We start from the raw sequence: 14,055 nt of genomic DNA, 5'->3' as shown, positions 1-14,055 counted from the left end.
TATAATTTATGTGCATATTAAGCATACAAATAATTCTTCACAAAGAAATATGATTGTGGCCCTGTGATTTATCTTTCCTTTCCTTACTTCTGACAAAGATGTGGGTATGAAAAATACTACCTTTGTCTGAATTTTGCACTAAGGAAAACCACAGTACAAACATTGTAAAGAGCAGCTGACCCTTAACCTTAGTGTTTGAGAGATCATAGTGACAGGTAGGGAGAGTATCAGATGGTAGGGCACATGGGGCCTCCGAGTGACCGAATGACATCACTAATGATCTCAGACTGAAAGATTGGGAACATTCTCAGACAGTAAGAAATATCATTTTATTTCAACTTAAAATCTTCTCATTTCTTTAGAAAATGACACATCAAAATGCAGAGATACTTGCAGAGGTTTGGCATTTAGAATCCTATGGTTTAAAATTAAATAGCTTGTGTCTATACATCTGCTACGAATACCCAGAGAAGGAAGTCGTAAGATCAGGACATGGTAAGATAACCAGTAACCTGGTATCCTTTCAATAGAAGGGGAAACACAGATGAAGTACCCTTACTCAGGCCCAGCCAGTTGTTGCCTCAGTGTAAATGGGGTATCTGATCTTATACAAGCCTTCTGCCTTAAAGTTCCATTCAGTTAAAAAGAAAAAAAAAATTGTGCCTAATAACATCCCAAAGTTTACGCTAGCCTGGTTTACAGCTTTGGTCTCCACAACGTCTCTGCTATCAGACTTTAACGTCCTGTTGATTTGGTTTTCAAATTCTTGTATTTCCAGGACTGTAGATTTATATACTTTCTCACATAAAGGACTAACACCCTCTGTATTTCTTCTTCAGTTGTCTGGCAGCCGACAAGACCTTATTCCATTCTACAGTCTAGGCAGCAACAAGGTAAGTGTTTATAACTTGTTTTCTGTCAGTCTTAGAACAGTTAGTTGCCCATTCAGCTTCCCCTGCTCAAATACCACACGCTAGTTTTGCGTGTCAGAATTTCTCCTTCTCTTCTATACTGTGTGAAATTTATTTGAAAGTGTTTAGAGTTCATTTCTTTTTATTTGCCAGTTAAATTAAGGTTTACTATGCCTTATTACTCTACTCTTTAAGGGTTAAACCCCAATATTATTACTTAGGTTCATGTTTCTACTTAAAATAATCTTCCTGTTTGTGTCAATAAAAGAACTTCGAATCAGATTTTTAATAGTAAAATGTCGATGGAATGATTACACATCTGTGAATAAGAAGATTTTATCTGAGAGTTAATTTGCTAGAAGAAAGAAAAATAAGGGAACAGAACTTTTGTTAGCTGGAATTTATTCATTGTTAATGTAGTGTTCCCCAATTTAAGAGACTTTTAAGCATAGATAATTCTTTATCATTTACTTAAAGGGATCACACTTGAAATTGTTATAACTGGATGTCCTATATCACAGTATTTTTTGTGTCTGATGTTTTTTGAGGGACCTGGTTAGATATTGTGACATTCAACCAACTGTGGGCAACAAGCCCTGTATTGGTATCTTAACCCTTGAGGAGGTTAAAAGTGACTTATAAAAAGTGTCTTATAAAATAGCCTGATGCCAGGCATTTGTTTGAAAATAATCTGAGGGAGAGGACAGGGGTATAGATTAAAAAAAGATGGACTATTTACTGATAATTGTTATAGCTGCATGGGATTCATTATACTATCCTTTCTACTTTTGTTATTCTACACTCTGTTTTTGTGCATTTGAAATTTTCCTCATGAAAAAGAACAATTAACTTGATGAATAATTAGACTCATTCTTAAGATCTAGGTTACTAGGAGTTTACCTGAAATAATACATAAAAATGTGTGTATATACATATACATATATGTATATATGTATATGTATATATATATATATACACACACACTATTGTTTCAGGCAAACTTCTAGTAACCTAGATCTGAAAAATGAGCTATATATATATATATATATATATATATATATATATATGTTTATCGACATATAAGTTTCTTTCTTTTTTTTTTTTTTTTTTAACATTTATCTATTTTTGAGAGAGAGAGAGAGACAGAGCATGAGTCGGGGAGAGGCAGAGAGAGGGAGACACAGAATCCAAAGCAGCCTCCAGGCTCTGAGCTGTCAACGCAAATGTGAGATCATGACCTGAGCCGAAGTCAGACACCCCGTAATCAATTGAGCTTAATCAGTTGAGCCACCCAGGCACCCCTGATTTGTTCTTGATAAACACAGCATAAGTTGTGATTACCAGAACAAAGCTGAGATTTTGGGAAATTGATTATGTCATTATTTTTTAATGTAAATTAATTAAATACTTTAAGGAAAATATAAAGAAAAAAAAACATGACTTTTGCATTTTTTACGTTACTTCCAACCCAAATTCTCAATTATATTATAAATTCCTTGAAAGAAATGGCCAAAATTTTCTATCTACCCCGATTTCCTTATGTTTAAATAATATCATCACTCGAAAGAAAATTATTGTGCTTCATCTAAATCACAAATAAATGGAGTAAGGGAACATGGATGCTATACTAGAAGTATGATAGAGTAGAAGACCAAAGGAGGGAGTGGACACTTTTATAGGCAGTATTCACAGATCAGGAGAGGCTGCAGAGAGGTGATAATCCCTGTAAGCTGAAGAATAATGAAGTCCACCCAAGGCAGGGAAGGAGTCAAAGCAGCAGTGTGAACAAAAACATAGAGGGATGAAAAAGCTTGCTAAGTTCATGACAGTGCATGCATTGTGACTGAAAGAAGGCGGGGGGTGGGGTACTGGGGGGTAGAACCCAGAGGAAAGGGGCCTGATTATAGAAGTTCTAACATTTTGTGCCGAGGAGTAATGGGGAGGCAGGTAGCTGCTGAAGGAGTAATGGCAGTAACATGGTTAAAGTTGAAGTGGAAAGTATTTTTTAACAGTCCACCTAAACCCCACTTGGGTTCCTGGCTGTGGCCTATAAAATTACATTAGAATAATGGATGTAGTACAAATACATACAGTTATCAATGTAAAAGTGTGAAAAAAATTTAATTGGAGGATGGAGGAGATCAGGGGAGTAGATTCAGCAGTGGGAGGGAGAGGGAGAGCGGTTCAGGTATATAAAAGAGAGAATGTCTAACTCTGAGGACCTGAAGAATGAGGTTGGGCAAGGGAGGAGACAAAGGTGACAGAATGGAGAGATGAACTGTAGGAGGGACAAGTTTGGGGCAGAAAATGATTTAGTTCAATTTTTGACATAAGGTGTCTGTGCCAGTTGAAGGGTCTGGAAGCCTGGGCAGTGTAGACAGATTAGGGAGCTGAGGGGCATAGCTGAACAACTGAGTGAGGACTTAGATCTAAATAAAGGCTGAGCTCAAGGGCTTGATAATACTCACGAGCATGTGCCCGAGGAGAAGCTGGCCTGGCTGATGGAGAAGGAGTCCCCAAAGAGGAAAGAAGACCCCACAGAGAGTGGCTTGGAAACTGGGCAGAAAGGACTTTTTAAGTTTGAAGAAGGACTCCTTCCAGTTTCCTCAGGGACCGCAAGATGAGGACTGAAAAGACTGTTTCAGATGTGACAGTGAAGAGATTTTTGGAGCCTTTCCCATGGCAATTTCTGTGGAGGGTTGGGGAGAAGTTAGCAGGACCTATCATATTAAGTGAATAAATGTAACATTACACATTTTTGTTACTCTACTGAGGACCTTCCTTTTTTAGTCATCTTGACCTCTTGGGGTCCCTGAGTAACTTAGTGAAAATGAGGAAAGTCTGATTTTCACCCTCTCAGGTTTTACTGGTGTCATGGTGCCATCACAGCAACAAGGATTTGGATCCCTCCACTCTATTTCAGTGTATATGAGTAGTTGTCATACACTTCAAACAAGTTAAATGCCTCTTTTTTCCCATGGCAGCAGTTGGCAATCTTCCTCAAAATTTGGCTTCAGTTGCTTCTCCCCAACCATAGCATTCCCCACCCTCTGGAAGTATTGTCAGGGAAAACGGAAGGTGCCAGCTTGCCATTACTAACTTTGCTCCCAGTTCAGCTGTGAAGCTATTATTTTACCTCTTTTTGGACTCTTGGCATCCCTGGGCCCTGAGGTTAGTAGGTGTAGCTGGGCTTTAGTCACCATCTCATTGCTGTGGGCATCCTGGGACTTCTCACTAGGTTGAATGAAATGTCCATACATCATAATTAGAGACCTTTTGCTTTTCACTAGGAGAAAGGGAGGAGAAAACTGTTTCTAAGACTGATTTTTATGGGATGGACCTGTTGAATGGGTAAGGATATTCAGCTGATAGAGGCTTATATCCGTGATGCTAGAAAACTAAGTGAAAAGAATATAAAGCAAAGAGGATTTGATTCTAGGCTCACTTCAGAAGGGAGTACAGAGTAGCTGCCCCATTTTCAGAGGAGGGGTTCCTCAGTAGTTGTATCATCTAAAGCAGAGCTTCTTAAAAGATTTTTAGGAAAAATAAATATTCTTAAAGTTATATTTTCTTGCTAGCGAGAAAACAAAAACAAAAACAAAACCCTTTCCCTGCTAATAGCAGCAAGGAACAGAGGCTCTGCCTCTGGCCTTTAAAGGAAACAATGGAAAACATTTTCAAATGCAGCATTGGCCTTGTATTCAAAACCTGTTTTTAACACTACCCATAATAGAATTCCTCAAGATTGGGTGGTGCTTTAACTAATTGACATACAAAATACCAGAATCCCTTTACACAGTAGCAGTGCTTACCTACATGTGAAGTGAGATATGGACAAGAGTGTCCACGAAACTTTGTTTATAATGGCAGCAGATTGGATGCAAATGTCCATTGGTTTGGTCTGGTTAAATACACTTTATCTGGGCACATGCTGCACATGTGCATGCGCGTGCGAAACACACACACACACACACACACATAAATAAATGGGATACTATGCAGCTGCAAGAATGATTAGGAGCCCTTCCAGGTACTAATATAGAAAAATAACCAGGATATACCTAATGATTAAAAATGAAGTGCAGACTGCTGGTGGGAATGCAAACTGGTGCAGCCACTCTGGGGAACAGTATGGAGGTTCCTCAAAAAACTAAAAAGAAAGCTACCTTATGATCCAGCAATTGCACTATTAGGTATTTACCCAAAGGATACAAAAATACGGATTTGAGAGGGTACATGCACCCCAGGTTTAATAGCAGCATTATCAACAGTAGCCAACTGAGAGGGACCTGGGGGGCTCAGTCAGTTAAACATCTGACTCTTGACTTCAGCTCAGGTCATGATCTCATGGTTTGTGAATTGCAGAGCTTGCTTGGGATTCTCTCTCTCTCCTCTCTTACTGACCCTTCCCAACTCTCTCGCACTCACACGTGTACATATTTTATCTCTCAAAATAAATAAAAGAAAAAACTTTAAAAAAACCGCACACAATAGCCAGACCACGGAGAGAGCCCTAATGTCCATCAACTGATGAATGGATAAAGAAGATGTGGTGTATATACAATGGAATATTACTCAGCCATCAAAAAGGATGAAATCTTGCCATTTACAATAATGTGTATGGAGCTAGAATGTATTATGCTGAGTGAAATAAGTCAGAGAAAGACAAATGCAATATGATTTCACTCATGTGGAATTTAAGAAACAAAACATATAAACATATGGGAAGGGAGGGAAGAGAGAAGGAAACAAACCATAAGAGGTGCACAATGATAGAAAACAAACAGAGCGGATAGAGGGAGGTGGGTGAGAGATGTCTAGATGGGTGATGGATATTAAGGAGGGCACTTGTGATGAACACTGGGTGTTGTATGTAAGTGATGAATCACTGAATTCTCCTCCTGAAACCAATATTACACTGTATGTTCACGAAAATTAAAATAAAATTAAAATTAAAAAATTAAGTGCAGAATAGTTTGCTGCCATTTGTATTACAAAAGGGACAGGAGAGAAGCGTGTGTGACTGTGTATAGATTTGCTTGCATATGCCTATGAAACCCTACAAGGATATATAAGAAGCTAATACCATTATTTACCTGCCTGGAGAGAGGGTGGAAGTGTGTGGGGAAGAGCAGGTAGGGGTAAAGGTACGAGGTTTGTCATGATGCCTTTTTCTATTGTTTGATTTTTGGATCATGTGAACATATTAGCTATTTAAAAAATTAATTAGAATTAAAAAGCATATATAACATATATAAAACATGTATGTATGAAAATCTCAATAGGAGCAGAGAAAAACATTTGTCAAAATTCAACACCCTTTAAAAAACAGAAATGAAGAATTTTACTTCCTACTCTTTTAAGTAGGAAGAGTTCTCTTGTGTATAGTGTTTGAGGAGGTCTCCGATTGCTTTATTTATAACAATTTATACACAAAATCCTAAAAGAAACTGTTTTGAAAAATCTCAGACTCATTTTTTTTTTCTTTTCTTTGGGGAACTTCCTGCATTCTTCAGTTTTCAGAGATCCAGGGAGAGGTAATTAATTCATTAGGTTTTCCTAATGAGTGGGATATAAATACTATCCTACTACCTAAAACTTGTATCATGCTTGTTTTTACCTTGAGAATAAGAATGAATTTTTAGGGGTACCTGGGTGGCTCTGTCAGTTAGGCATCCGACTTTGGCTCAAGTCATGATCTCACAGTTCCTGAGTTTGAACCCCACGTCGGGCTCTTTGCTGACAACATGGAGCCTGCTTCAGATTCTGTGTCTCCTTCTCTGTGCCCTTCCCTGCTCATGCTCGCCCATTCTCAAAAATAAATAAACATTTTTAAAAATTATAAAAAATGAATTTTTAAATCTAGCTTTTATAAGATGACTAAATTTGACACTGTAATCATTTTTTTGGCTCTTTATTGTAAAAATAACTTTGGTAGTCAGTATGTAGGATTCCTTTCAAATGTTTCTTATTCTAAGACTGTGAAAGTATCTGTGAAAAGAGCCCAGGAATTGAGACATCTTACTGAATTTAGAAGGCTCTGGAATGTGAGAAGTTGGAATAATTCATATTAAGCAAATAATATAAATAAATATTTGAGAACTTGTAAGATGTCCTTTTCTCGAGCATGGGACAGGGAAAGAGGAGTAAAAAAAAAATGGCAGAAGTGCTTGGGGCATTTCTTTGACACCACAGAACTTTCCTTAGCAGGACCATCTTGGTTTCTTTGCAATGAAAGTATTTAATGCACAAGAGAGTTGAGTCAGAAACATAATTTTAATCTGAAGTTGATGATGCTTGCTTAAGATGCTAGAAAATGAGTTTTGAAATACTTGAATATTAGTTACATTTACCTTGCAAACTTGTATTGGCCTATTTCTGGGTTCTGTGTCCCATTCATTTCTGTGTCTAGCCCTCTGATCTTGATTATGAAATCAGAATTATAGACCACAGACTTTGATATGCTGTCTTCCCCTGTGTAATATGGGAGCATTCAGGTTAGATGAAATGATGTTCAGAAGCGGGGAGAGGCCACAGAAGAGGTTCACATCTCCCTTTTCCTCCTAATTTTCAGTTGATATGGCAAAGATTAGTCATTTCAGACAAAGTGACACTAAACGGTGTGGGAGGGAGGCAAGGGCAGAGAGTTCGTAGGATTAGGGCTCTTGGGTAGGTGAGAGGAGATGGTGAGCTACTTTTAAAACAGTCTCTAGTTTGGCCTATGATACTTGCAATTCGCCATATTTTACATGCCCTTATTATCGATGCTCACTCCGTGTTAGAATTGGAATTGCTGTACTGAGCTCCACCAAGATTGAATTGATGGACTAATTAATCTTAAAAAGATAAATGGAATTTGATGAACCACTCCCAACTTTTAAGTTCACCTTAGGGCCTAAAAGCAATCATTCATTTTTTTTTTCTCAAGTTTTTATTTAAATTCCAGTTAGTTAACATACAGTGTAATACTAATTTCAGGTGTAGAATTTAGTAATTCATCACTTAAATAAAACACCCAGTGCTCATCAGAAGTGCCCTGTTTAATACCCATCACCCATTCAGCCCATCTCCCACCCATCTCCCCTCCAGTAAACGAACAATAGCAAAAAAAAAAGACCCTTAAAAACCAGACCCTTAAATACAGAGAACAAACTGGCTGTTGCCAGAAGGAAGGTGGGTGTGAGGATGGGTAAAATAGATAAAGGGGATTAAGAGTACACTTATCTTGGGGCGCCTGGGTGGCGCAGTCGGTTAAGCGTCCAACTTCAGCCAGGTCTCGATCTCGCGGTCCGTGAGTTCGAGCCCCGCGTCAGGCTCTGGGCTGATGGCTCAGAGCCTGGAGCCTGTTTCCGATTCTGTGTCTCCCTCTCTCTCTGCCCCTCCCCCGTTCATGCTCTGTCTCTCTCTGTCCCAAAAATAAATAAACGTTGAAAAAAAAAAATTTAAAAAAAGAGTACACTTATCTTGATGAGCACTGAGAAATAGAAAAATCTATCTATAGATAGATAGATAGATAGATAGATAGATAGATATAAAATTGCAGTGATGTTGCTATTTACTACTATTTACTGTTACTGTCATTATTGTAAGCCAGTTTTTTAATAGATATAATGAAAACTTAGCAAGCTTTTTATGACCAGTCTACCAAGATGGACTTCGCTTGCAGAATTAATTTCAGCAGATTGTTTGTTTTTCCATCTAAAATTGGCTGTGCACTGAGACCTTTTGTGATGCAAGGAACACTGTCAACTTAAAAATATTGATATTTCTAAAGCCATTTTAGATGGAATTGTACTTTTTATAATTTTTATATTTTTTAAGTTAGTAAGATATTGTGTTTATTGTCCTCCGATTGGAGTTTTCGATGCAGTAGCCAAATGCCTAAATGAATATTCAGTTAACAAAACTGATTTTTGTGTGTTTTGGCTGCCTCACCTTCCTGAAAACTGCAGTGATTTAGTGTGGCACAGGTAAAGGCTGATGCCAAATATGAGTCATTTCTTCTTTGGTTGCATTGGAAGCCACCTTTGGACCTGTAATGTCACTGGCACTTCTCATTCTTTACCTCTTTATCTCTTTCCTGATTAAAAACAGACCTCTTTCTGAAAAACCTAAAGAATTTGTGTCTGGAAAGAGCAGTAACGGAAATTTTAGGTGCACCAGGAGGACCTAAGTATGTTCTCAAATCAGCTGAGAGCCTCTGTGTTTTCCCTGTTTGATTTTGTCTTTAAGCATGATGGTAGCCACACATAACTGCTGTCTCAAATAGGGTTTTATTTCTTTGAATTCAGCCTGTTAGCACAAATAATCCCTAATAAGTATGAAGCTAGTTTAAAGATCTTAAACAAAGCTGGAGTTTTCTCCCTTGTATATCCTCATCTTGGCTGATTTCTGAAGTTTGATAGACATGTAGAATGTTAGAAACAAATCACAGATTTATCTTTTTTTTTTTTTTTAATTTTAACGTTTATTTATTTTTGAGACAGAGAGAGACAGAGCATGAACAGGGGAGGGGCAGAGAGAGAGGGAGACACAGAATCTGAAACGGGCTCCAGGCTCTGAGCGGTCAGCACAGAGCCCGACGCGGGGCTCGAACTCACAGACCGTGAGATCATGACCTGAGCCTAAGTCGGATGCTTAACCGACCGAGCCACCCAGGCACCCCAGATTTATCTTTTTAGATTCCAGGTATGTATGTATATATATGTATACATACATACATACATACTTTCTTCATTTTGAGAGCTGAGCTCCTAAGAGATCAGAATGATCTAGTGTTTGGCCAAGTCCTATTTATTCACTGTCCTGAGTTCATCTCCCTCTGAAGTATCTGTAACTGGGATGCTACCTCCCCCCCTCCCCCAACATTTTAGTAAAGGGAGAATAACTGTGGAACAGCCAGGGATGTAAAATTTATTGGGAAGACAGTAATTGCCTTGTCCCTGGGGGGCAGTGTGTGTAGTTACACACTGAACCACAGGTTTCATTTCTGGCAAGAGAATGGACATGCATTATAGGAGGAAAAGAATAAGTGAATGATTTCAGTAGAATGTTTCCCCAGAGATCTGTGGGTGTCAGAAAGAGGAGGGAGGAGTGTTGTACCCAGTTTATCATCCAAATTTGTTGTTCCCTCTAAAGCAGCGTCTGTTCTACCCCAGATCTCTGTGTCCCTGCCTTTGATTGGTGAGACCTGGGAATAGTTAGCATGTGGAATTCCTCAAGGTTAAGATGACGGTTAAGGTAGATGGATGAAGCGAAATGTATTTCCATTTTTCATTATCCGACAGGGCTAGTGGTATGGCTAAGGCAGTATGTATATACTGTGTGCGTCCTTTCAAATGTTCTCACTTGAGATATTTGAATATATATATGATGCAGTAAAAGTTATTGCTTCCATTCCGATTTGTTAGTAACATTATGTGTGGGGGTGCCAGCTGGGAAATATTACCCGGGAAGCTAGCGGAGCCCCGAGTGTGCCTTGGGGGAAGAGAGGACACCAACATTATTTGTCATTGGACCATTATACACCAAATGGCTGAGGTGCTGACTCCAAATCAGCTACTTAGTTTTCCTAAGGGACAGAGTGCCACTATGTCAGCTGCCAAACAAGAAAGAGAAATCTGAAACACAAAAATACATTTATTCTCAAATTAAGTAAGTTGTCTTCAAAACAACCTTGCATGAGCTTAACACTGTAAACAAAGAATGAGGCTTTTCTTCCTCTGAGAAGCTCCAAAGAATATTGACCTTAGTGTTCAGCTACCTGATTGTGATGTCCCAGAATACACAAAGCTGCAGCTTCCCAGACAGACAATTAAATTTAAATGCAAAAGACATTAACGAAACATTAAAGTATGTAAATGAGTGTGTGATTCATAGTAACACAAATGCTCCTACAGTGAAGTATTTCAGCGTTCATGGTTTCCCTAATCATCTTTTCATGTCTGTTTTGTTTCCTGGCTTCCTAATGCTAAAACATCATACCATTTTTTTTAAAACTATCAAGGGCTGAGAGAGTTCCTAGGGAAAAGTGGCATTCTCAGAGGTAAACAGGATCCAGATCACTTAGGGCTTATTGATTTTATGATCAGTACTTAGGTTGCTGCTGAAAGTGGATAGGTTTCCAATACGTATCTGAAACCTTAGAGGTCTTTCCACCTCCATCCATCTTTGGGAGCAGTGAAGAACTCACTCTGCAGGCGATTACTAAGGAGAACTCAAAAGTCGTTAGCATCACTCATCTGTGGGATACCAGCTTAAACTAATGTAAAATACTCTTATTTAACTTGGATACAAAAGAAGTCAGAGTGATTATCAAAGGATCAAAAGGGAACTTAAAGCTTTTATAAGATTTGCATCTCATCCCCATTACTGGGTGTTGTACTTCTAGCATTTGGTTGGGGTTTATTTCTTTACGAGATGGGACTGAAGTTAAAAGTGCTTTGATGATATCACCATTAATCCATCACCCAACTGGTGGTGTTCTTGTATTATGCAATGAAATCTTTTTAATGGGGATTTACAAAATAAGTTAGCGTACAATAAAATTTGTTAATCCAGAGACTTCCATTATTGGGAACTGGTGATTACTTGATTTGTGCTCAACTGGAACTTTAATGCGTGTTGAAAATAAGAGCCTTGGTAATATACTGTTCTAGAATTTATACTTTCATGAATGGTGTGTGAATGGATGGGAAGATACACCCTGGAGAAGGGAGAAGACACAGCCTACACCATTAGAGTTTTTCCTCAGTCTCAGCTGAGAATCTGAAGTGAAAGGATCTTGAGGCAGATGAGCAGAAAGAAACAGCCTCTCTGAGGCAGAACGTAAGGGAGGTTTTCAAAAGGAATGTCTTCATGTATCTGTATTTCCTGGGAAGCAGAATGATTTACAGACAGAAGGTTAGGACAGAGCTGAGGAGACTGAATTGTGAACTGGAGAGGAGGTCCAAATTTGAGGTATTGTTAGTATTTGGGAAATTTGCACTATAAAGATGAAAGTACAAGAGGAAAGGTACATAAACAATCAAATCGGTCATGTCTTTAAAGGGAATAAAGCTTTAGAAATGATAACAGGTTTTTCTTAAATATCTTCAGGTTTTTCTGTCAACTATTTGATTTGAATAAAAATTGCTGTTTTTGTTTTTAACAGGGCCGGTGGGAAAGTCAACAGGATGTATCCCAAACTGCAGTTTCCAGAGGGATAGCTCCTGTTGCCCCATCTCTCCCAGACCGTCACCATAATAACCATTCTCCCGACCCAGGTAGGTTACATTTTCATTTGTCAACCACTGTCATGGAAGTTGAGCATCTTTCAGAAGTAGTTTAAAACAGGATTTCGTGGGGCACCTGGGTGGCTCAGTTGGTTAAGCGTCCAACTCTTGGTTTTGGTTCAGGTCATGATCTCACAGTACGTGAGATCCAGCCCTGCATCAGGCTCTGTGCTGACAGCATGGAGCCTGCTTGGGATTCTCTCTCACCTTCTCTCTCTCTGCCCCTCCTTTGCTCCCATTCTCTGTCTCTCTCAAAATACATACATACATACAACATACATGAACAAACAGACAAATTTTAAAACAGAATTTCCTACCCTGTAACTACTATCCTACTAGTGAATGCTCATCTGATTTTTTCCCTTTTTTGGTTTATAACATGTTGTTACATTGATTTTTGAATGTTGAATTTATCCTGCATTACTGTGCTAAGTACCACTTCATGTGTTATCATTTATATCTTCTTTATTCTACTTGCTAACTTTCTGTAAAGGATTTTTGTGTTTATGTTCTATGATGAATACTTCTCTTTTCTCATAATAATGCCTTAGTTAGGTTTTGATATGAATATGTTGGCCTCATAAAATGACTTGGGAAATATTTCCTTACCATCTTTTTTTCTGAAAGATTTTATATAAGCTTGGTATTACTTCTTCCTTAAATGTTTGACAGGATTCACCAGTGACACTATCTGGGCCTGGAATTTTCTCTTTGGGAAACTTTTAAATTATGACTTCATTTTCTTTAATAAAGTGCTATTTAACTTTTTGTATTTCTTTGTGAGTCAGTTTTCATAAGTTATGTTTTTCAGGTAATTTTCTGTTTCATCTAAATTATTACTCTTATTTCAGCAAATGTTATGGTGTTCCTTTATTGCCCTTTTAATGTTTATAGGATCTATTGTGATATTCCTTCTTTTTATTTATTTATTTAAAATTTTTTTTAATGTTTATTTATTTATTTTGAGGGAGAGAGAGAGTGAGAGAATCCCAGGCAGGTTCCATGTTGTCAGCACAGAGCAGGATGTGGGGCTCAATCTCACAAGCTGTGAGATCATGACCTGAGCTGAAATCAAGAGCCAGATGTTTAACCAACTGAGCCATCTAGGCACCCCTCCTTTTTATTTTTGATAATTTTTGTTTTCTTTCTGTTTTTCTTGAGTACATTTGAGGCATGTCTTATTTTTCTCAGTCTTCTCTCAGAACGAAAGTTGGTTTTACTTTCTTCATTGTTTACTTTGTTTCATTGATTTTGTTTTTATTTTTGATTGTTTCATGGATTTCTATTTCTTTCTGCATTTCACAAATTTTGGAATATGGTGCTTTCATTTTCATTCTATTCAAAGTATTTTCTCATTTCCCTCTGATTTATTCTTTGACTCGTAAGTTATTGGGTAGCATGTTAATTCATTTTCATATGTCTGGTGAGAATCTTTTTATTAATGGATTGCGTATTTGATTTCCTTATGATCAGAGAGACTCTTTAATATTTCAGTCTTTTGGAATGTTTTTGAGACTATGTTCTACCTTGGTAAACATTCCATGTATGCTTGGAAAGAAGGTCTGTTCTGTTTGGGGGCATAGCATTCTGTATATATCAGGTCAGTGTGGTTGATAAGCTTATTCAGTCAGATCGGTTCTTCAAATAGTCTGTCCTTCTACTGATTTTTTTCTATTTGTCCTATCCATCACTGAGAGAGGGCATTAAATCTCCAAATATGATTATGAAAAATTACCTACTTTTTCATTTATTTTATCTGTTTTTACATCATTCTTGTAGGAACTTTGTTGTTAGGTATATACATTATTTTTTCCCAATGAAGTGATATTTCCATCATTATTAAATGTCCCTTTATATCTTTGGAATTCTCT

The 14,055-nt window shown here is 37.8% G+C and overlaps 1 protein-coding gene across 1 annotated transcript in view; it reads left to right on the top strand.

The window, feature by feature from the left end:
- Positions 1-14,055, top strand: part of KIF13B (kinesin family member 13B) — a 204,537-nt gene that overhangs the window by 154,234 nt on the left and 36,248 nt on the right. Inside the window, 2 exon segments of the mRNA XM_030312696.1 lie at positions 840-893; positions 12,064-12,175. Of these exon segments, the coding sequence (XP_030168556.1) occupies positions 840-893; positions 12,064-12,175 (166 nt within the window).

The sequence above is a fragment of the Lynx canadensis genome, chromosome B1 (genome assembly GCF_007474595.2).
Source record: "Lynx canadensis isolate LIC74 chromosome B1, mLynCan4.pri.v2, whole genome shotgun sequence".
Classification (NCBI taxonomy): Eukaryota; Metazoa; Chordata; class Mammalia; order Carnivora; family Felidae; genus Lynx; species Lynx canadensis.
The sequence above is the reverse complement of the archived record's forward strand: the minus strand, read 5'-3'. Positions and strand labels throughout refer to the sequence as shown.